The 21,934-nt window shown below is 40.3% G+C and overlaps 1 protein-coding gene across 1 annotated transcript in view; it reads left to right on the top strand.

Moving 5' to 3' along the window:
* SEPTIN8 (septin 8) overlaps positions 1 to 18,093 on the top strand; it is a 1,286,408-nt gene extending 1,268,315 nt beyond the window's left edge. The window contains exon 10 of the mRNA XM_044069252.1: positions 17,388 to 18,093. Coding sequence (XP_043925187.1) covers positions 17,388 to 17,442 — 55 coding nt within the window. The 3' untranslated portion in view covers positions 17,443 to 18,093. The remainder of the gene's footprint in view (positions 1 to 17,387) is intronic.
* Positions 18,094 to 21,934: the final 3,841 nt, after the last annotated feature.

Here is a 21,934-nt window from a genome sequence, read left to right as displayed (position 1 = left end):
AGCATACTGTCAAACCATGTCATGTTCCATGCTAACCATGTTCACAAATGTACACCTGCAACTCTGTGCTGCAAACATCACACATGTACTGTCCACACCCCAACACATGCAGGCACAGGTACACACAACAGCCATGTGGCACATGTGCAGACAGTACACTTTGGGAATTAACACCGGTGTATACAAAACTACAGTGACAATCATAGTTAATGCATCATGCATGCTCGAATATACCCACAACGATATCATTACACTGTGATGTTAACAACATGATATTATTACTACAGTGCTATGTAGTCACCCTGTGCATCAGCACCATGCTATCCTGTTCCTGCATCAATGTTACAGATGGCAGGAGGTGGCACAGTTTCATCATATGCACAGGGTGTGTACTTGGTTTGCCAGAGTCTGCCATTGACACATCCAATCGACATGTGTGTGTGTGTGTGTGTGTGTGTGTGTGTGTGTGTGTTAGTGAGGGACAACAGTACAACATGGGGCAATGCTGATGCGATGTGTGTGTATATGTGTTAGCCCTAGGTGTTAGCATTATGTGTGTGTGTATATGCTTGCACACAGTTCCACCACGTGGCTGCCATATACGGGTGTTTGTGGACAGCCACAGACTGTACCTGCCAGGTCATACAGCTCACTGTCTCTGGCCACGGACACAGTACCTGTGCCTGGCAGGTGTGCTACGGACAGTATCAGGTACTAAGCCAGACTGGGTACTGTCATCAGAAGCAGTGGGATGTTGACTGGACACATGTCCCTGCTGGGACTGTCCAGAGCCACGTGCACATGGTCTTCTAGGACGGTGTAATGACAGCACAGACCCAGCATTGCTGGGGCTGGTACTGGCACTATGGAAGTGGCTGTGGGTTTGTTGTCCGCAACGACTGCCAGCTGATGATGTTGCTGGCATACGTCCACGTCGATGCCTCAACCGCCCTGCACTGTCCTGGCTCCTGGACATGTAGTTGTGGAAGAGATCTAATGTGTCCCCCCAACGTCTATCAATGACCTCGCTGATATTACGGATGGCAGCCACAACGTCACACATAGTGTCATTCATAGCAGTGCGATGTGCTCTAAGCTCCCTCAGACCCTGTCTGGTGTACCGTTCCATATGTGCCTGTGCCTACATTACAGCCCGGAACATAGCTGAGGTTGAAAGACCTCTGTGGGCACGTCTGACAGGGGCAGTATGACCACGGATGCTCCCACGAGAACCCCTGGACATCTGCCTGTGTGGTACCATGTCAGGAATCTGGCCATGGCTGCTGTGAGGGGGTGCATGTGCCAATGATACCAAACTACCATGGTCAATGCCCACTGTATGCTGTCCCTCAGCTAAGGACATTGATGACAATGGATGTATCGGCAGGATGACTGTGCGCATTGATGGGGTTGACTGCTGTGTAGTGTCGATTGGCTAACCAACGACAGACCCTGTCACACCTCCCTGTGCCATTACACATGTATCATCATTATCACTATCCCCAGCAGTGGCTTCAGGTTCCCTGCTGCACTCCACCAGAGCAACATCAGAACCTGTGAGAGGAAGATAGGAAACACAGTTTACAAATGTGTACAAGATGTTAGCACATATGCACACATGCACACAGGTGCACATGCACAGAGGCGCACATGCACACAGGTGCACATGCACAGAGGCACACAGGCACACTCCTCATTACAGCAGATACAAACACAGACACACCTGCAATCCAACACATACACAATACTGTTTGAGGGTGGGTGACAGTATCACAAGGAAAAACATCACTGCACACGTGTCAGCATGCAGATTATGTGCTGCACAGGAACATGCAGTGCAAGTGTAGACAGCCCTTGTTAATAACAGTATATGTGTACTTGTTGGTTGTGTGTAGTTGTTCAGTGATTGTCTCCACCCTGGGACACAATGTGTACAAGGACATAACAATGTTGTGCAAGTGTTACAAGCTGTGGGGGCATATATTTGCACACACACACAACACATGATGGTGCTACGCAATAACTGCTATGTGTACTTTTGTGGTCAGTGGAACTGGATGTGGTGTAGTAACGTGAGCCATGATCAACATGCTTCTTGTGGTCAGTCAACAATAATAATGTGTGCCAGACAGGCAGCTAGCATGCTGTACCTGAAGTGCAGTAACATGACTACATCCACAATTACACAGCCACTTGTTACATGGGTGTGTAAGGTGGCCAATAGTGAGCATTGCCTAACATGAATGTATTATTTGTTCAAGACTGTTGCACAAAGACATGGTAGGCCTCTACCCATCAGGTATATTATGTATGCTGCATAGAGGATAAGTAAGATACTGAAGGGTGGCCATACAGTAGGTGTCATAATTGGACATGTGTAGCAGGCTAAGGTGTAGTGTCTATGCCAAACATGTGTGTGTTGTGTACATGTGTATCAGATATGCCTATACAATGTCCAGTACTGTGTTGCTACACATGTATGTCATGCTCTGTGTATTGCATGTGAGTAAGGCAGCTACTGAGAATAATGGGATATGCGTAGTCTCACAGCAAACATGCACAGCATGCATTATGTGTAGGTGTTACATGTGCACACACTACACCTCCATATGACATGCACATGTCATTAGCAATAGTATTGTTATTACACACTCACCAGCATGGATTGGCTGCCTTGCTGTCACTCCAGAGGGATCTGCAAAAATATGACAGTGATTGCCAGTGGCCACAACTGTGCCATTGATACTGTGAGTATGATAAAGTACAGTAGTACAACAGGTGGCTTTCACAGGTGTACAGATTATGCTCAGAATATCAATCTTGCAGAAGAATAGGCAGTTTAACAGCTACACACACCGTACATATCTCACACATGCATAAACTACCAGTACAGAGACCAGTCAACTACAGATATGGCATGTTACCTGCACACTCCATTTCAACATGCTGGGTGGCTCCAGCCTCCATAATGACACATGTTTGTGGATGTTGTTGTTGTTGGCCTGGAGCCACAACACTTAGGAGGTGCTCCTCCACACTGGTGAGGGGGGGTGGATAGGTACCCCACCACCTGTGGCAAGCTGTTGTCTGTGGATATCAGACGCACACTGCCAGACATGTCTAATTAAATCACTGCAGTGATGGCGTTCCTGCTCATATGTCCAGTTATGCATGCCTATGTCATTTACCCGACGGACAAGATCTTGCCACAGTGCAGCCCTCTCATGCTGGTTCTGGCTGGTCCTGGAAAACAGCACAGAGAAATTCTGCACCAGGCTCTGGTGGATCTCCTGATCCTCTGCTGCTGTATAAGGTGGGTTACGCTGATGCACCATCACCCTGGAAGGAAAAGAAAAATATGTGAGCAAGTCATGTGGCACACTTAATATTCTAATGTACTGATATCACTTAACTGCCATATATAGCATCTGTCTGTCTATCAGGGGATACACATGTTCGATACCACATATCAGTGCTCAGCCCACAACTGTCTGACAGTGCCTGCCACACTCCATACAACAAACTAGTATACACCAGCACTCGGCACACTGTTTGGGATACAATGCACAACCTCACACTGGGGGTATGTATTAAGCTAATGGATGAAGAATATTGTCATCCCATGCAATGCACATTTACAGTTTCAATGGTAATCCACCCTAGTCTTTGATGCCATACCCCTACCTGACATATGTGCACAGTTGTTAATATAGCCAGCATACTGCTGTCACAGAGTATATATGCTGCCAGGTACACACACATACCCTGTAACACACATGTGATTGCGGCCATGGTACAGGCATCATTACACACACATTACACATACATACAACACACAAATGTATGACGACACAGATGAGCATTAACTGTGTACCTTATAGTACTGTGTGCCCCTACTTACAGATACCTATGCATGAGGTATGTAATCTGTGCAGACTACAGGAAACACACCAGACAGTGTTACCAGGGAATGTGAACATACACCATACTGTAGTGTTTAGGCCTACAACTTCAGGTAGTACAACAGTTCATATGTGAGCTGGATTCAACAGCAGTACCACCTACTGAGCATACATGTATTGCTTCTGCCTACGATGGGACACCGCAGTTGTACACAGGGAACTACAGCACAACATATGCCAATCTACTATGTTTGCATCCCGATAACTGACACATCTTTCTCTGGCCTCACACTTACGACACAAACTACCATGACAGACACAAACTCACGCTAAGCTATCACACCTTTACAGACCTTGCACACAGTCAGTGTCACACTCATTCAACCTCACATAGCTGGTATTGCACTGAGTACATGTGTGTGTGCATTGTGTCATAGGTAGGTACTATGCTATTGGCCCTGGGCCGCCTAGCCATATGCTACCCTGCCCTTTGTGACACGTGTAATGTGATTTTACTGGCTCCTGTGAAACGGTTACACAGAGGTGACTCACAGGGCATATTACCTATCTCCATAACATTCATCAGGGGTATGTATGACATCTACTAATAAGGAGCCTTGTTTGTTAATGCTGGGTGGTTTAGTCCAGGGTATGGCATATTTGTGTATTGAAACCTGTACCTCCAGCATGTGCTGTTTAGTGCGGTGACAAGGATTAGGGCCCTAGGTCATGTAGGCTGGACGGATTGTGAGGTGTTGCCATGGTGGTTGGCCGACTGGTATGGGTGTGACATAACTCTGTATGTCCAGCAGTGGTAACCTCTGTGTAAGAAGTATGCAAGGCACTCTAGCTGTGGTTTTGTGAGTCAGTCTACATAGGGAATGTAATCAATCAAAAATAGCAACCATAACAAAATAGAACACAGCAACACGGATCTATAAAGGCTGTCTTCTTACTCCATAAACTCCACCAATAATTCCAAGAGCAGTCGAAAAAACAAGAATAGCGAAATATAAGCTTTATTCCATAACAAAGATAAAACAGGATTGAGCGCTTTCGTCTCCGTACCGGAGACCTCTTCAGAATCAAAAAAAGCAGTCAATGGCACTCATTTATATCATAGCCAGTAACATCATAAAACAATAATTGATGTGCTTTCCATAATTGATTGATAATTAATTAATTTTGTCCACCATTCCTTTAAAGTGCTGTAGCACCCAGTATGAAATGTATGTATATATATCTCTCTTCATACATTGGTATATTCCTAGAATAAAATGTACAATACATAAAATATAAAAATATAAAATACGTAAACTAGGACTAGTCTAAAAATATATATATATATATAAAAATATATATGTATGTTCTGATGAAAAGTTGATATATAATATGAATATAAAAATATGTATAAATATATATAATCTAAATATAAAAAATATATAAATACATATATATATACATTCTGAAAAATGTATATGTGAGTATGTCACCCTAACTATATAGTAACAACCTAATAGTTAATGTATGTACCATTTGATTATGCATGTGTGTATGGTTTCCTAGGGTCCTGGGATAACAATTTTAGTGCTGGTAATATAGAAATATTGTCGTTAAGACCCTTTCCACTACATGCATCTAGTTTTAATTGCCACATCATTTCCCTATATGTCAATCTAGTTTCCCAGTCACCTCCTCTTTCTAAAGGTTCCACTATCTCCAGTACCCAGAATTTAAAATTTGCTTCCATACAAACTAATGAATGCCTATATAGTGCATTATTTTCATTTTTGCGGTTGATGTCCCTGATGTGTTCATAGATTTGTTTCCTTAGATGTCTTTCAGTCTTCCCAATGTAATAACACCAACAGGATTTACAGTAGGCTAGATATACAACTCCTTTTGTGTAACAGCTACTATATTTTGTAGCTTTCAGGGTTGCTCTAACACTAGGTAACTTCACTATCTTTTTATCAGCTATAAAAGAACATTGGGGACATCTCCCACATCTAAAGGTACCTTTTTTGTTTGTAGCGTAACCGTAACTACTATTCGAATACTGTTCCTTCCCTTTTTCTAAGATATTTTTCAAATTGAAATTCCTCCTGTAACTATAAGTCAGAGTATTTTGAAATATTGTCACTCTTGTGGGCATAGATCTAAACATATCCCAAGTATCATTTATACACTTTTTAAGCCATCCAATATTTTGGTGGTATGTTAAGGTCAAATATGAGATAGTTTTTGTGTTATTTTGTTTGTTTCCTGCATTTGTAATACCCACAGTTTCCCCCAGATTGTGATCAAACCCAAGTAAAGGTGGGTAGTTGTTTTTTCTTCTTTCTATTACAAATTTTTTAATAGTCTGTGTTAAAGCTACTGGGTATCCCCTTTCGTGGAACATATTTTCTAAAATGTCTATTTCCTTCAAGAAAACTTCTTGTTCTGTTGTCATCCTAGACACACGAATCATTTGCCCTTTGACAATATTCTTTTTCAAATGAATAGGGTGGTCACTCTCATAGTGTAAATAAGCATTGGAAAAGTTCTTTTTCCTATAAATGGTAGATTTATATCTTTTAGCTACTTCATCCTTGTAAATAGTTACATCAAAGTAATGTGTTATATCTTTGTAAATTTCATGGGTAAACCTAAGAAAAGAGGTACTGTTATTAATATATTCAATGAACTCCCTGATGGTCGTTTCTGGTCCTGTCCACAAAATAAATATGTCGTCCAAAAACCGATAATACCCATGGATATATTGGTAAAAGTCAGATACAAAAATATACTGTCTTTCCCAGTGTAGCATAATGATGTTAGCATACATGGGGGCACATGCTGCCCCCATAGCTACACCTTCTGTCTGATGGTAATATTCGCCTTGAAAGAATATGTAATTATTTCTTAATACCAACTCCATATTTTCTAAGATTATTCTAAATTCATCTGGCTGCAAAAAGTCCAATTCAGTTAATATCTTTTCAAACCATTCCAACCCTGTAGAATGGGGTATAACAGTAAATAGATCCTTGACATCAATGGTAATGAAATAAACATTCTCCTTGTATGTCAAGCTTCCATTCTTTTTCAGGAAATCCCAAGAATCTACTAATAAATGGTGATATTTAGAGTGGTACCCCTTTAATTTTGTGTCTATGTATATAGCTAAAGGTTGTGTCTTGGAACCTTGGGATGATACAATGGGCCTCATTGGAGGGTCGTGTACACATTTGTGGGTTTTGGGAATACCAAAAATAGCTGGAATAACTGGCTTCCATACCTTCAGATAATTATGTAATTCCATATCAATAAGCCCTTGTAACAAATTGTCCTCTAAAATGTAGTCAATCTTTTGGTATGAAATATTAATTTCATTCTTAGAGACAAGGGTATAACTATTGGTGTTGTTTAAAATATCAAGCATTTTTCTAGTGTAGTCCCATTGGTTCATTAGAACCATACCCCCACCCTTGTCAGGTTTCATAACTCAAACTTTTTCATTACGTCTGAGCTCATAGACAAGTTTGGTTTCATCCCCCGTTAAATTACTTTAATTCTTCTTTATGTTATAATAATAGTTGTTTCTGATTTGTTTGGTAAGTACATTCTCAAAATACAAAATATCATGCTGTAGTGGTGGGTTATACATACTCCGTTTTTTTTAAATTCCCTGTCCATCAGATGGTCCTGTATCTTTAAAAATGACTGCTAAATTTAACTTTCTACTGAATAACTTGACATCTAGCAAAATACTCTCAATACTGGGTGTCCTGTATGGTACAAAGGTAAATCCTTTTGTAAACAGGTGAAAAAAGGTCTCATTAATCTCCATGTCGGTATAATTAAAAATATTAAAATTGTTGAGTGAGTGTATTATAGAGCCCGTCTCATTTTCAATGTGTGTATTCACATGAGAAGAATTCTCAAACATCGTCAAATTGCCTCTCAATTCTATTTGTCCATTCCTCTGTTGTAGAATCGATAATCCCCCGCCACCTGTGCATATGACTGTTGTTGGGGGGCTCGTTTCTTTACCCTCTCTGATCTCCTGGGGCCTGCATCTTTTAAAGGGATGTATTCTTCTCTATTACAGTTGTTCTCTTGATAATCATTGATATTTTCATCAAATATTTTTTCATTGTTGTAGTTATTACATGTATCCCCATTTTCTACCTGTTCAGTTCTAGAAAAGTTATCTGGGTTCGTGGTATAACCCGTGTGTGGTCTATGATAGGGTCCCCTCGAGAAGTGGGTTCTCCTATAGTTGTCTCCCATATATGCTATACCAGAACAGTATTCATTCAAATCCCTTCTAAGCTTAGATGTTTTCCTATTATAATTACGCGTGGTAACAGTATCGACATCTTGTATATTTCTATAATATATATGCTTATATTCTTATAGAGAAAAAAGTAAATCTTCAGTGATTTCCTTATACAATTTGTCAATCTCAATTTTTTCAGATATTTTGTTCTCATTGTGTTTCATAAGTGCTTTTATAACAGACAATCTACATTCATTAAAAATATTACTAATGTTCTTAAACAATTCATTCTCAACCTCATAATTAATGTTACTAGGAAATTTCTGGATCCTCAGTCCTTTAGGAACAACATTGTCGTGGAGACACTTGTTGAAATACCAGTTTTCCACTACAAGGTTCCTATATCTGGTTAATAAAAGTTTAAAAGTCTTGCACTTTTCTTTGTATGTTGAGTTGTTTCTTCATTTCGATTCCACCACAGGGGTGGAATTGCTGAAAGATTGGTTTAACCAGTGGTGAAAATCCATGTGGTAATATTTAGAAAAGTTGTTCCCCCTGGAATGTGGATGAACATTGTGTCCCAATCTATTAAAGTTATCCGGAGAACTCAAGATGTGCTCGTTTGGTGTAGATGTTCTTCTCGTCCTGGTATTTCCGCCTTCTCTGACGTCAACGCATCATCAGCTCTGTTTCTAGGGCTACTCTGAGCACAGGGAATAGTATTCCCCGCCTCCACAGGTGTGGGGATGGTTTGCGAGTAATTTTGAATGACTCTAACCAGTTCACTCAAAAGTGAACTATTTTTCAGAATGTATATATATATGTATTTATATATTTTTTATATTTAGATTATATATATTTATACATATTTTATATTCATATTATATATCAACTTTTCATCAGAACATACATATATATTTATATATATATATATCTATTTTAGACTAGTCCTAGTTTAGTATTTTATATTTTTATATTTTATGTATTGTACATTTTATTCTAGGAATATACCAATGTATGAAGAGATATATATATATATATACATACATTTCATACAGGGTGCTACAGCACTTTAAAGGAATGGTGGACAAGTTAATTAATTATCAATCAATTATGGAAAGCACATCAATTATTGTTTTATGATGTTACTGGCTATGATATAAATGAGTGCCATTGACTGCTTTTTTTGATTCTGAAGAGGTCTCCGGTACAGAGACGAAAGCGCTCAATCCTGTTTTATCTTTGTTATGGAATAAAGCTTATATTTCGCTATTCTTGTTTTTTCGACTGCTCTTGGAATTATTGGTGGAGTTTATGGAGTAAGAAGACAGCCTTTATAGATCCGTGTTGCTGTGTTCTACATAGGGAATGTGTTTGAGGGCATTATCAGTCTTTGTTAGGTATGTCTGTGGCCTTTCCACTTGCTGTAGTTCTCATGGGAGGTACATACTGCATAGGACATTGTGAGGTGTAGAGGGGCACACTGACTTACATTTCCCTAGCTGACACACCTTTTGTGATGACACGTACCATGTACAGGGATTACAAGACTAGTGTGCCACTGTGGATATCAAAGGGGAGGCTATTTTACACCTGTGTCCCATGTTCCCTTCTGACACCTCCAGTGGTAGGCAGGCAACCACCTATGTGGTAGTTAGTGGGTAACATGTTTTGGAATGGGGTATGGTACTGCAGTATCAACATTGGTGTTCAGTCCATGCCTTGGTCACCAGGCACCTGTTGCAGTACATCTGCCCCCATGTCTCACTCTCTCTTTATATATATATATATATATATATATATATATATATATATATACGCACTGCTCTATATAACCATATATATATATATATATATATATATACATATCTATAGGCATTCATATCTATCTGTATATATGTATGTATCTACATATCTATATATGTATGTAACATATATGTATATACATATTCTATCTATATATCTCTATCTATCGATACATACCTCTCTATGTACATATATATATATATATATAGATATATATATATAGATATATATAGATTATGTATATATATATATATATATACACACACACTTCTAAACATCCATTGCTGTACATATACATGCACATGTAGGCACATAGACTGCCCACCTTTCATGGTGGGAATATCACTTCTGAAACAGGTGTGAGACATACCATTCTGTAATGATATTGCACAGTGTTGTGCAGAATGCATTATGCTGTCCTCAGGCCGTATAGCTGTAGCAGGCCTTACTGTCTCAGTCCCACAGAAGTTCGCCACCACATGACATATACCTGCACTGCATGCTGTTTTCAATGCACACACTACAACCTATATTGATATGTGCACATAGCAACCTTCAACTACATATGTATGTCCAGCCTTCACTAACAGTTGCAGTATGTCCCTTGCCCTATGCACATCTGCATATACATATAGATACAGACTGCTAACACATATGGAGGGTTCACAGTATGTAGATTATTAGATTATGTAGTTTACATTACCTTTGTCTCTGACAGCTTTTTTCTTTTGGCTTGCTGGCTTTTTTTTTGGTCTCTGTCTCTCTCTCTCTCTATTTATATCTATCTCTCTCTCTTCTCTCTCCCTCCAGTTGCTGCAATGATATTATTGCTTGTGTGGACTGGCAGTACAGGCTGCTTTTGTAGGTATCTGCACATGTGCATGTGATGGCCTCTGCACCAATTGGTGGCCAGCATTTAGTAATTGCATGCAGCCTGCTGTGTGGTAATTGCAGTTCTCACTGTGATTTCAGGACACTGCTATAAAATGATAGGTTAGGTAGGCGTAGGCCTTCCAGTTTTGCAAGGTGGGGACAATGCTGGTTTGCTGTGGACACTGTTGTGTCAGTCAGAAGGTTGGTATATCTCTCATATCTGAGGCTGTGTTGTAGCCACTGAAATGCATGTTGTAATGAAACCTGACTGTTGATTCTTCCAGTGCACACTTCTTAGTGTGCATGTTAACTCACACCTGCTAATGCTAACACTGTTTACATGGGAGTATGTACTTTCCTGTGGGATTTGTGGATTAACTGGCATACAACAGTAGTTCTTGCAATGTGTTGCTATGGCTTTTCTATTTTCCCTTTACATTCACTCCTTGAATGCCTGATATTTGTCTTTACTGGAATGTGTTGCTATGGCTTTCCTATTTTCCATTTACATTCACTCCTTGTAATGCATGATATATTTCTTTCAGCACTAAGTTTTTATATGTTTGCTGTGGCTTGGTGGTACTTCATGCAGTCTGGTGAGCCTAAGGTCAGGGGTTTGACACTTACAAAGGTATTTTATTTTGCTGCTGAGCAGTACTGGGGCCTTGTCATACAGAGTGAATAAGGCACTTTTAAACAGTTGTAAGCGGGAAGCAGGAAGTCAGTGGGGAAACCAGCTAGGGATGTGCAGGCTGGGTGTAGGGAAGGTCCATAGCTGCACATTTCTTTAACTGCAATAGCTGTACATATGTTTGACATTTGCTGTGACATTTGAAACCTTCCACCCCTGAGAGAGGGGTGAGGACAACTAATTATATTGCACTAACAATTATGAATATCAGGCACATGCAGTGCTTGTGAACTGCTATACTGTCATTAGTATGTTAGATGGCTACATCCTTTGATATTTCTGTGTTGTACTCCTACATAAGGGCATGCTTGTGGAAGTAATTCTACAGCTATTCGTAGAGTGTTTAACAGCAGACAGGCTGATATGCCTGTGTGTTTCTGACACTTCCAGGCCTCAGATAATCTCAGGTATATATTTGACCAGCCTCAGGGAAAGGTACATATCAGTGGGATACACCCGTGATATATTTCAGATATTCTGACAGTGGGGTATTTTGAGCATATGTATTACAACACCATTTCTGACATGCAAGTAGTGTCTACTGTAACTTATTGACAGTTACCATTACGTGGGATTCCCCACCTTTCTGCCTACTGTGAGTACATTTCACAGGGAGTCAGTGGGGCACAGTTAACATTTGTTTGCAAATCAGGGACATCCCTGTAAATCAGTCACAGTTGGGAGGTCTGGCCTCTTACCTATTCAAATATGGCAGTGTTTACCCTGCTCTGATACTGTGTGGGGTTTGTAAGGTGCTACTGTAACATTATTACCTACTAGCATGGCTGTTTCTCTTATCACACTAATGTAATGCAATTCCACAAGAATTGCCAGTAAAAATACACAGAACAAGCTTTGTGTAATGGCCTTCCTATTTACATTCACTCCTTGTATTTCATGATATATTTCTTTCAGCACCAAGTTCTTGTATATCTGCTGTGGCTGAGTGGTCATACAGAGTGACCAAGGCACTTTTAAGTAGTTGTAAGCGGGTTTGCGTGAGTTTGCGCGATGCTTAGCTACGCTTAGCTAAGCGCACACAAGCGCACACCCGCTGACTACTGCTTAAAAGTGCTTACTCCCGCTAACATCCGCGCTATTTTCTTTTAAAGAAAAGAAAATGGGGAAATAGGAAAGTGGTGAAAAAGGGGGCACAAAGAGGATAGGACAGTAGGAAAACAAGCTCGGGATGTGCAGGAAGGATGTAGGGAAGGCCCATAGCTGCCCAATTCTTTACCTGCAACAGCTGTGCATATGTTAGAAATTTAGAGTGAGATTTGACACCTTCCACCCCTGAGAGAGGGGTGAGGACAACTAAATATGTTGTACAGCCAATTGTAATTATCAGTTTACATGTCCAGCAGACATGTATGCGAAATGTGCAGCTATGTATGGGGCATAATTTTTTTGTGGGAACAGAGTGCCCTTTTTTTATTTTTTTTTCAGGTGAGAGTGGAATGTGAGGTACAGGAAGTAGGTATATTTGGGGAGGTAGGTTGGGGAGGTTAACAGACAAGACAAACAAGACGCATACAGGGGCGGAGTATGACACGTGGGGGGTAAACACAATTGACAAGGACGGATGTTTGGATATCGTAAGCCCATGAGCCCACAGATGGCAACAGTGGAACTGAGATCCCCACCCATGGGTAGTTACCACTGTGCCTTCACAGCCCAGGCCGGGGCTGTGCTGGGGGCTGGATAGGACGGGCAGGCACACACGTGAGTTGCGCCACTCTCGCCTCAAGCTGGCGTAGGGGATCAGTCACAGAACGCCTGATCTCACTACGCACCACAGACCGGACCCTATGGAGGGTGAGTGGAGTCTCTCCTCTGGCCACTCTTGCAGAGGGGGGACAAGCCCCATCCCCTGCAAGCGCTTCCACCCGAAGGTGGCACAGGGCCACCGGAGGAGGAGGTCCCAGCCTGGGCACTGGTGCCAGGTGCACTCGCCAGTTGAGGTGGGAGAGGTGGGTCCGCTGGAACCCGCCTTCCCTGTTGTCCTATGTTTAGCAGTATTTTCTGGTATTTTGGGTTAGTAACAAACACCATTCAAAATTAGTTGTAACAGCATGCATCAATATTCCCATTAACCAAACACACATGAATTCCGAACATTGAGCAGTAAGCATAACACATGCATATTTAGAACAACAGTGGACATTCCAACAGCATGTAGGGTTGATTGGTGGCAACAGGCCATCAGGTTTGGATATGTGAACAGGGCACATGCATCAACGTACATGCAGATATGTATAAACCAACAGGACAAATGTCCATGGGAATTAATTGTGAATACACATACCCAGTTTGGTGTGGAATGGCATAATTTGTGAAAATAGGGTAGGGTGGAGAAATATTACATTAACAACTTAAACTACCTATACATATACTGTACATTACTAGTAGATGCAGATAAATATCCCCTACATGTATTAGTACAGTTTCCTGTATGTAACCTTAGGACTGTTGGTGATGGGGATGTTACTGCTACAATATACATTCCATTTTTATTCATATATATTCATATCTGGCTGTGTTCAGGTAAAGCATCCTGCTACATTTGATTTATTTGGGTCTAGAGAACTGTGGATGTTCAGCATTTCATACAACCATACTATCTCCATAATGCAATGGTACAGCAACATATACAAATTGTGGGACAGACACAGTCCAGGTTCTGTACTTTATTAAAGACATTTCACTCTTTGATTGTGGCTGTCTCATTCATTTCATTATGTAGTGAATGCAGTATACCTTTATTCCAGACTTATTACAGCTTTCTTGGTAGCTTCAAACTCTCTTTCTCACACTCTCTCACTTATTTTATATTTACATTTCAGGATGGTACTTAATTCTAGGCTTTATTAACATTTATTACTGGGTTACAACAATCCTTTCCAGTTGACTCACTTATTTCATATGGCAGAATTTACAAGGATGTATTCGACAGTTGTCTATCCTTTGTTGATTGATTACAACACTCATTTTCAGGCTGAAGCAGTTATCTGATATTACAATACAGGTGGGAACTGTATTTGAGACTTGTTTAATCTTTATTACTGGATTGCAATACTCTTTTTCAGGCTGCATCACTTATCTAATCTTACAATACTAGCAGAATCTTTCTTCTAGGCTTATTTGACCTTTATTACTGGGTTACAACACTGAACTCTTTTACAAGCTGTCCCACTTATATTCTATAACAATACCAGCAGAATAATTACTAATCTGCCTGGTGGCGCAACCTCGACAGCCTATCAGCATAGGCTTGCCGATTCGCGGAACGAACACCTGCAGCTGTAATATAAATGAAGGAATATTGTAACATACCTATCCATACTATAGGCTAGGATAGCATTTCTTACATACTTAATTACATGGATACTTACTCAGTAGTGGGGCATTGGGCATTTGGCGGGCTTCCTGGATCCATCGGTTCAGTTGGTCCTCCTTTCGTCGCTTCAGGTCCACATGGTGGTGATGGACCTGTTCACTAGTCCTCGGAATGCCTGTGGCACTGGTGAGATCATGTGCCAACCGGTTCCATGCCTCTGCCTTATACGCTCCCCATTGAACCTGGCCCTGCATGAGTTGCGCTTTATGATCATGGACTAGGAGCCAAACCATATATTTTGACTCCTCAACGCCCCCACCTTTGTGCTCTAAAGCGATTTCCCTCTCCTGCACCTGTCATCCTGACTGCAAATGGGTACCACAATCAGTTATGGTGTGTATTCCCACCTATGGGGCTTATATATGCCAGTTTTCCAGGACTTATCTGTGATTGGCCATTTTGGATATTTCTCTGCTTACAGCAAACCTGCTTTGTCATGGTTATATTTTCATTCATTCCTATATGTATGGTAATACTGCATTTCTCAGAACAACTGTCATGGCTTAGTGGTTCAGTACTTTGACTATGGTGCACACTATCTCGGGTTCGATCCTTGCCATTGCTTTTTTATTTTACTACTGTCTAGACAGGCTAGTAGGTGTGTCTGTGTGCAAAGGCGACTTTGCTACAGCTTGCCCAACGTTGCCCGACGGTAAGCTGGTTGGCACACTAAGCAGCTCCGCGCAAACGGCTTACGCTGGGTAACATGTTATTTAGCCATAAGCACTCATATTAAGCTGGGTAAAGCACTGCCCAGCTACGGGCACTCATATTACACTTGTTAAAGCGCTGCTCAGCTACGGGCACTCATAGTAAGCTTGTTAAAGTGCTGCTAAGCTACGGGCAATTATGATCCTTTTTATATATACATAATATAGGTTTTGTTCAGAAATACATGGGCCATTTCATTACATTTTACTTAAATTAAATTTATATATATCAGGGAATTGTTTCATACTGATTTAAAGAAAAATGGAGAGGGATGTTATGGGGCTCGAACCGTGACTACCTATTCTTTGGGCGACGTCTCTACCGCTACGCTATTGATACTTTGCTTAATTTGCATATGTAGATCTTATATGCTTTTCGATGTCATATCCGCTAACTGTGGTTGAGCGAAGGGCATACCCGCGCAAACGAGTGCAAATGCGGGCAAACATTTTGGAAATTAAAAAAAAAAAAAGGAAACTGCTATTTTTACATTTTACATATTTTCAGTAGGGTTTAGTCTGTGGGAATGTGTGGTGTTGTGTTCCTTGACATTTCAGCGGACTCGCTCGTGGGTGTTTACTTTCAGGACTCTGACTCTTCTGGGGGCATGTCCCTTTGCTGTACTCGGCAATCGGACACGTCCCCTACTTTCCTACATGGACCGTGTTAGACTTGGGTATGATTCAGCATGCCCTCATGAATATGCATGGCATGCTGACATCATACCATTCAACTGCAGCCTCCGAGTAAGACATATTAAGTCTTATACGGAGGTTTTGTGAATCCGGCCCATACTTTTTTTCACTCCTCAGCTGAAATGACTAGTAGCACATTTCTAAGCAGACTTGATGTAGTTCTTTCTTATAATATTCTGCCATCACCATCATTATAGTTTTCAGTTTTTACATTGTTGACTACCATCTATCTGTCAAATGTTTGTTTATTTTCAAGACGTTTTAATGTTAGAATTTCTTCTATAGTCTTCATACTTCAGACTTTTATCCTTTTGATTTTGCTCTCATTCTCTGTGACCATTTCATAATTGCTTCTTCAGCTGATGTGGCTAGCTCCAGTCCAGCTGGAATTCAGGTTAGAATGGTTCTTTCTTCCTCCTTACCCAACCTTTTACAATCCTCCTTTTAGCCAAACTACTGTCCTCTTCCCTAGGCTTATCTCTAAGTTGTCATCTGTCCTAGGTGAGCCCTAACCTCCAACATTCTTTGCTTCCTTTGACCTCACCTTCTACCCACCTTGACCGATGCTCCCACTTCATCTGAGTAATGAATGCACTGGCACCATCTACTCTCTGCTTCTTTTTACCGTAGGAGCAAAGGGCTTACACAAAATACTGTGCACTTTATTCTACAGGTCAATGACCTTACACTAAATTCTACACTAGGAAATGTGTAAACCAAATGCCTAGGTAAGAAAATGAGCTGAATACTAGCAGTAAAGCTACCTTTGCAGGTAAGTAACCTGTCATACTGTAGGAGTGGTGTCTTCTTGAAAGTATTCATTTTCATTACAATATTCATGACACTCCCCTCATTTTCATGAAACCAGTTAATGCCACATGCAGATCAAATCTGAGCAAAGTGGTGTGAAATAGTCTTAAAGATCCTAAGTGTGAAAGCTTGTAGTCCAAGACTTGTCAGTTACTTAATCCTACTAACACTAGTATTCTTGATATAGTTAATATAATCTGCATATTATTGACTTGCTCTTCTTTTTTCTCTATAGCTTTCTTAGTCTTCCCAGTTCGTGCTCCTTGACTTTTGGAAGACATGTTAATTAGAAGATTTATTAAAGGCAAAGCAACTCATGCAGAAGAAATTAACAGGCACTTTTTACCCTATTTCCATTACGTGCACTGATACAATGTAGCACTTACAGAGATATATGCAATACAGTCTGAAATGCTGTGCTGTACACCACATTATTAACAGTAAGCTACTGCATGATAACCGCTTTCATTTTTTGTCTATGCAACTTCTGGCAGTAGCTGTATCTTATACACTCAGTAGGAGCTCTTTTTAATTTTCCTTGTTGCTGAATTGATGATGTTTCAGCTTTGCCTGTGTAGCACAAATTTTTTAGACCTAAATGTTTCCAGTTGCTATTAGTTACTCACTTTTTATGTCCAACTTCTTGATCCACACAGTACCTTGTGCTGCGTCATCATGATGCGTTACACTACTGAAGAGGACAACTATATCCCATGCTGTAACAAAATATTTACTCTTCTTAGCAATAAGCACATTGCACTTTGCATCACTGTTGTTGAAGATTAATGCCAAACAATTTGCACTACTGTATTTATTTTTAACGTTGTTAATGGTAGTAAAACACTAACCTTAGTCATCTGTTCTGGTTTCATTCAAGAACATTTCACAAATGCATAAATTCCCTGATTACATATCACAACTCTGATATTAAGTGCTTCAGACAATGTTAAAGGACTGTTTTATCTTACATTAAAGATCAGACACTGATTACAAAAATCTAAATTGCAGAAATTCCTTGGTTTAGATTCTATTTAAATTTTCTTGTTGGATGAATTTGTATTTTTTTTTACAAACATGTCTTTGAGGAGCAGCATAGTTGTACACTGCTTACACGGTTGTCTTGTGTAGCTGGGTTCCTTGATTCAATTTTCAGGTATGGTACATTTTATTTAGAGTTTGCATGTCTACTAATTTTTAACATGGCATCTTATTTAGCTCCACATTCTAAATACCTACTGCAATTTGACAAGCCTGAATTGTCCCTTGGTGTGACTCCATGACCTGTAATCAGTCAGCTGGCTTCCAGTTTAGGGCTGTTTTCTGTCTCATGCTCATTGCTTGCTAGGTAGGCTTTGTCTTCCATAACTTGGAGTTGGATAGACCAGATGGGCACAGTCTTGACAAATACTCATTACCTTCTACAGTAAATCACCAAGTAGCTTAACTTACCTCTGGATAGTCTGACGGATTATTGTGTCTGTGTGGGGGAGTCTGGAGATGTAAGATAAATTAAGAGGACACTGCTCAGCACCACATCCAGCTGCTGAATGAGAATACATATGAGAGCACTCAAACGAGGTTACTCACTTAACCTTTAGTTAAAGGCTGGCTGCTGAAAAGAGTGGCAATGCCAGATATAGGGCCACTGTTCCCTACTGAAATCATGAATTTGCATTGCTGAGCCCCTAAGACACCTAAAAAAGACAGACAGTACAAGAGAAGATCAAATACTGAACATTGCTCTTCCCTTTTAAACTTTTTTTTTTTTTTTGCAGGGCAACAACCCCCCCCCCCCCCCCCACCACCACCACCACCACCACACACACAGAATTTAACTGTACCAACTCAGAGATTGCCATACCTCATGGAAAAGGGAACATTCTGAGAAATGACAAAAATGACAAGCTCAGACTTAATATATGTAAATCTGGATTTTTGCCCATTCCATCTCCAAATTTTGAGACTCAGCAGTTCGAATTCCAAGATTTTAAACAGTTACTGGGGCCGCCATTCAGAGAGAGGTTGCCTCTATATGTGGAGTGTATGAGTACCTAGCAGTGGGGTGGAAAGGGTTTGTGCTAGTTGCCATTGACAGTTTTTTGAATTGTCCATTTCCTAACAGCATGTTACGAACTTGGTAGTTATCTAAAGCTAGAGGGATATTTTAGGGAGGAGTACAGCCCTACCAGGAAAATATAATGTTTTTCTTCCTGTCAGGGATAGGCCACTTACAAATAAATGGTCAAACATACTGCATCATAGTAATTTACTTAAACTCAAACATAACTTGGAATTATTTACTATTAAGGAATGTTACCCAACATTACTTGGTAAAGTTTAAATTTGTCAGTTTCTATTCCCAGATTTGGGAATCCGTGATCAATATCTGCATGAAATATCACTGCCAGTGCAGTTTTTATTTGTGTTCCAGAAATAGTTTAAAGTGGTAGAGCTTTTTTCTCCGTGATTGTGTTACAGTGGAGGTACAAGAATGGGGACTGAGGGCCTGGCCCCCATTCAGAAGTCAGTTTTTATTAATTTCATTGAGTTGAAGGTTCAGATAATTTTGTCTTGAAGAAATGTATGGGAAGCTTAAGGAACAGATAATGTACTTTATCTTGTGCTAGAGAATATACTCCCATCATTTAGCACCTTTGAAACTACTATCATAGCGTAGCATACTCACAGAAAATGTATTTTAGTTGGAGAAATTCCTGTTATCAAATTAATGGCCTGAACGTATAAAAAAAACTGACTGACCACATTATTTCTCAGTTCCCAGTTGCATATTAGATCCAGGGGATACAAAGAACAATGGGATCTAGTCAAGTTAAAAAGCATGTACGCTAGCAAAGTTGCAAACCGAGTGCATGGCGTAGGTTTGGGCACTATTTCTAGCAACCATTATAGCTACAGAAAGGGGGAGGAAGAAGGACTAATGGCACTGCTTAACAAACATTCTGTTGTTAGTATAGCAACTCACTTACTATACAGGCTGTAGCCCAGACTACAACACATGTGACTTGGATTCAGTCGCCAGATACAGCAAGTTAGAAGCTGGCAGGAGGGGTGGGGTTCATTGCTGGCCAGCCTCTCCCTTCTTCGTGGATGGAGTGTTTTTCTTTCTGCACACAAGAGCATCCTGTGGTGCAGACAAAAATAGTTATACGTCATATACCACTCAACCTACCTCAGAGTAAGAAATCTGGACAAAGCCACAAATAATGGGGGGGGGGGGGCAGAGGCCCAAAAATAGGGACACTTTTTAAATATTGGTCTTACAAACTTTGAAAGTTGATAGACTAACATGTTTTGCATTAGCATAAATTTTCTGAAGGATATGAAATCTGGAATTCAAATGTCTGCCATTATTTTCTGATTTCAGTCCCAATGATTTGCTAGTGATTTGCCAGAAAACCAATTTTTATGAGAAACAGGCCAAAAATATGAGGCAAAAATCTGGACAGTTGAGGGGTATGCTATACATTTACAGGTACTGGCTAAAGAAGCACTGCAAGATGGCAATGAATGTGGTGAGGTTTCACCCTGCATGTTAGAGATGATACAGCAGAAACCTATTAACTAACTCAGAAGACTTGGAGCGTATTTACATCATGCCAAGTCACAGCTGAGTACAACCATTTGCTACAAATGAGGGCAAGACAGATCATACTGTTAGTCTCATATGAAGTAATCAGGCCTAAAGCTTCCTTTCAGATATCATAATCCAAATAAATGCCATGGATTCCTTCAGAACAGAACTGGTCATCTGGGGGATGTACCTTGAGTGCTGAGTATAGTGATCTGAGATCCCTCTCGATACCTTGCAGTAGCCATTAAAAATGTTTTTACATAAAAAAAAATCTAAAGCATCATAAAATAGTAGAACATTAATGCAGAATTCCAGAGTAATAAAAATCCTCGGTGTTGGCTAAAGCCTTCAAAGGGGGTAACAATATCGCTAAGCACTTTCTTCTCACTACGCAGACTAAGCCACTGTTCATTCTGTTGGCTACATGTGTGTAAAGGAATTAGCAGAACACATATTTTGTTTGTGATCAACTGTTACAGCAAAAAAAAGGCTACTTGGTTAAAGGGCCTACCCTGACACAAATGTAGTACATAAATATAAAATTCTTAGTGAATATATCCCGAACAAAGTACAACCAGTATGCTAGGTAGAAGGTCACCAATGGAGCTTAAAACCAGTAGTCTACTTTTACATCTCTGAAAAATAACAGAGATGAAGTGTTTCAATTAACCTAAGCTACAAAAATCTTAGCACATATTTAAGCTGCACCAATCTTCATAAATATAGGACTAGGACAGGAAGTCCTGCAGAACAGTCCTGCCAATGCAAGTTCATCCCATGCAAACCATACTGACTACAGTGCAAGAAGAAAGATCAGAGTAGCCCACACAATGGATGACAGTACTTGGGTACTCCCAGAAGCTGGACATTTACAAGACAGTCCAATTGTCTAAGGCACTCACCACAACAGTAGATGTTAAAGTGGATCACTGTTACAGTAGTACTAATTCCTGGGGCTTCTGCCTCAGCAGGGCCAACATCCTTGCATTCTCAGTATAAATAGGATAATTGTTGATCATGATCTCCTGGGGAAGGACTCCCACAGTGGACTCTGCATAATCCTGATCCTAGGTATTATTCCTCCACAAACTGCCAATGGGAGGGCCAAAAGACACCGGAAAAGTACTGTTGTGTAAATAATCTTACCAGAACAGTAGATGTTTGAATAGATCACGGTTACAGTAGCTTAA

The sequence above is a fragment of the Protopterus annectens genome, chromosome 4.part0, assembly GCF_019279795.1.
Source record: "Protopterus annectens isolate FY-2018-M chromosome 4.part0, PAN1.0, whole genome shotgun sequence".
In the NCBI taxonomy this organism is placed as follows: domain Eukaryota; kingdom Metazoa; phylum Chordata; order Ceratodontiformes; family Protopteridae; genus Protopterus; species Protopterus annectens.
This window is presented reverse-complemented; position numbering and strand designations above follow the sequence as displayed.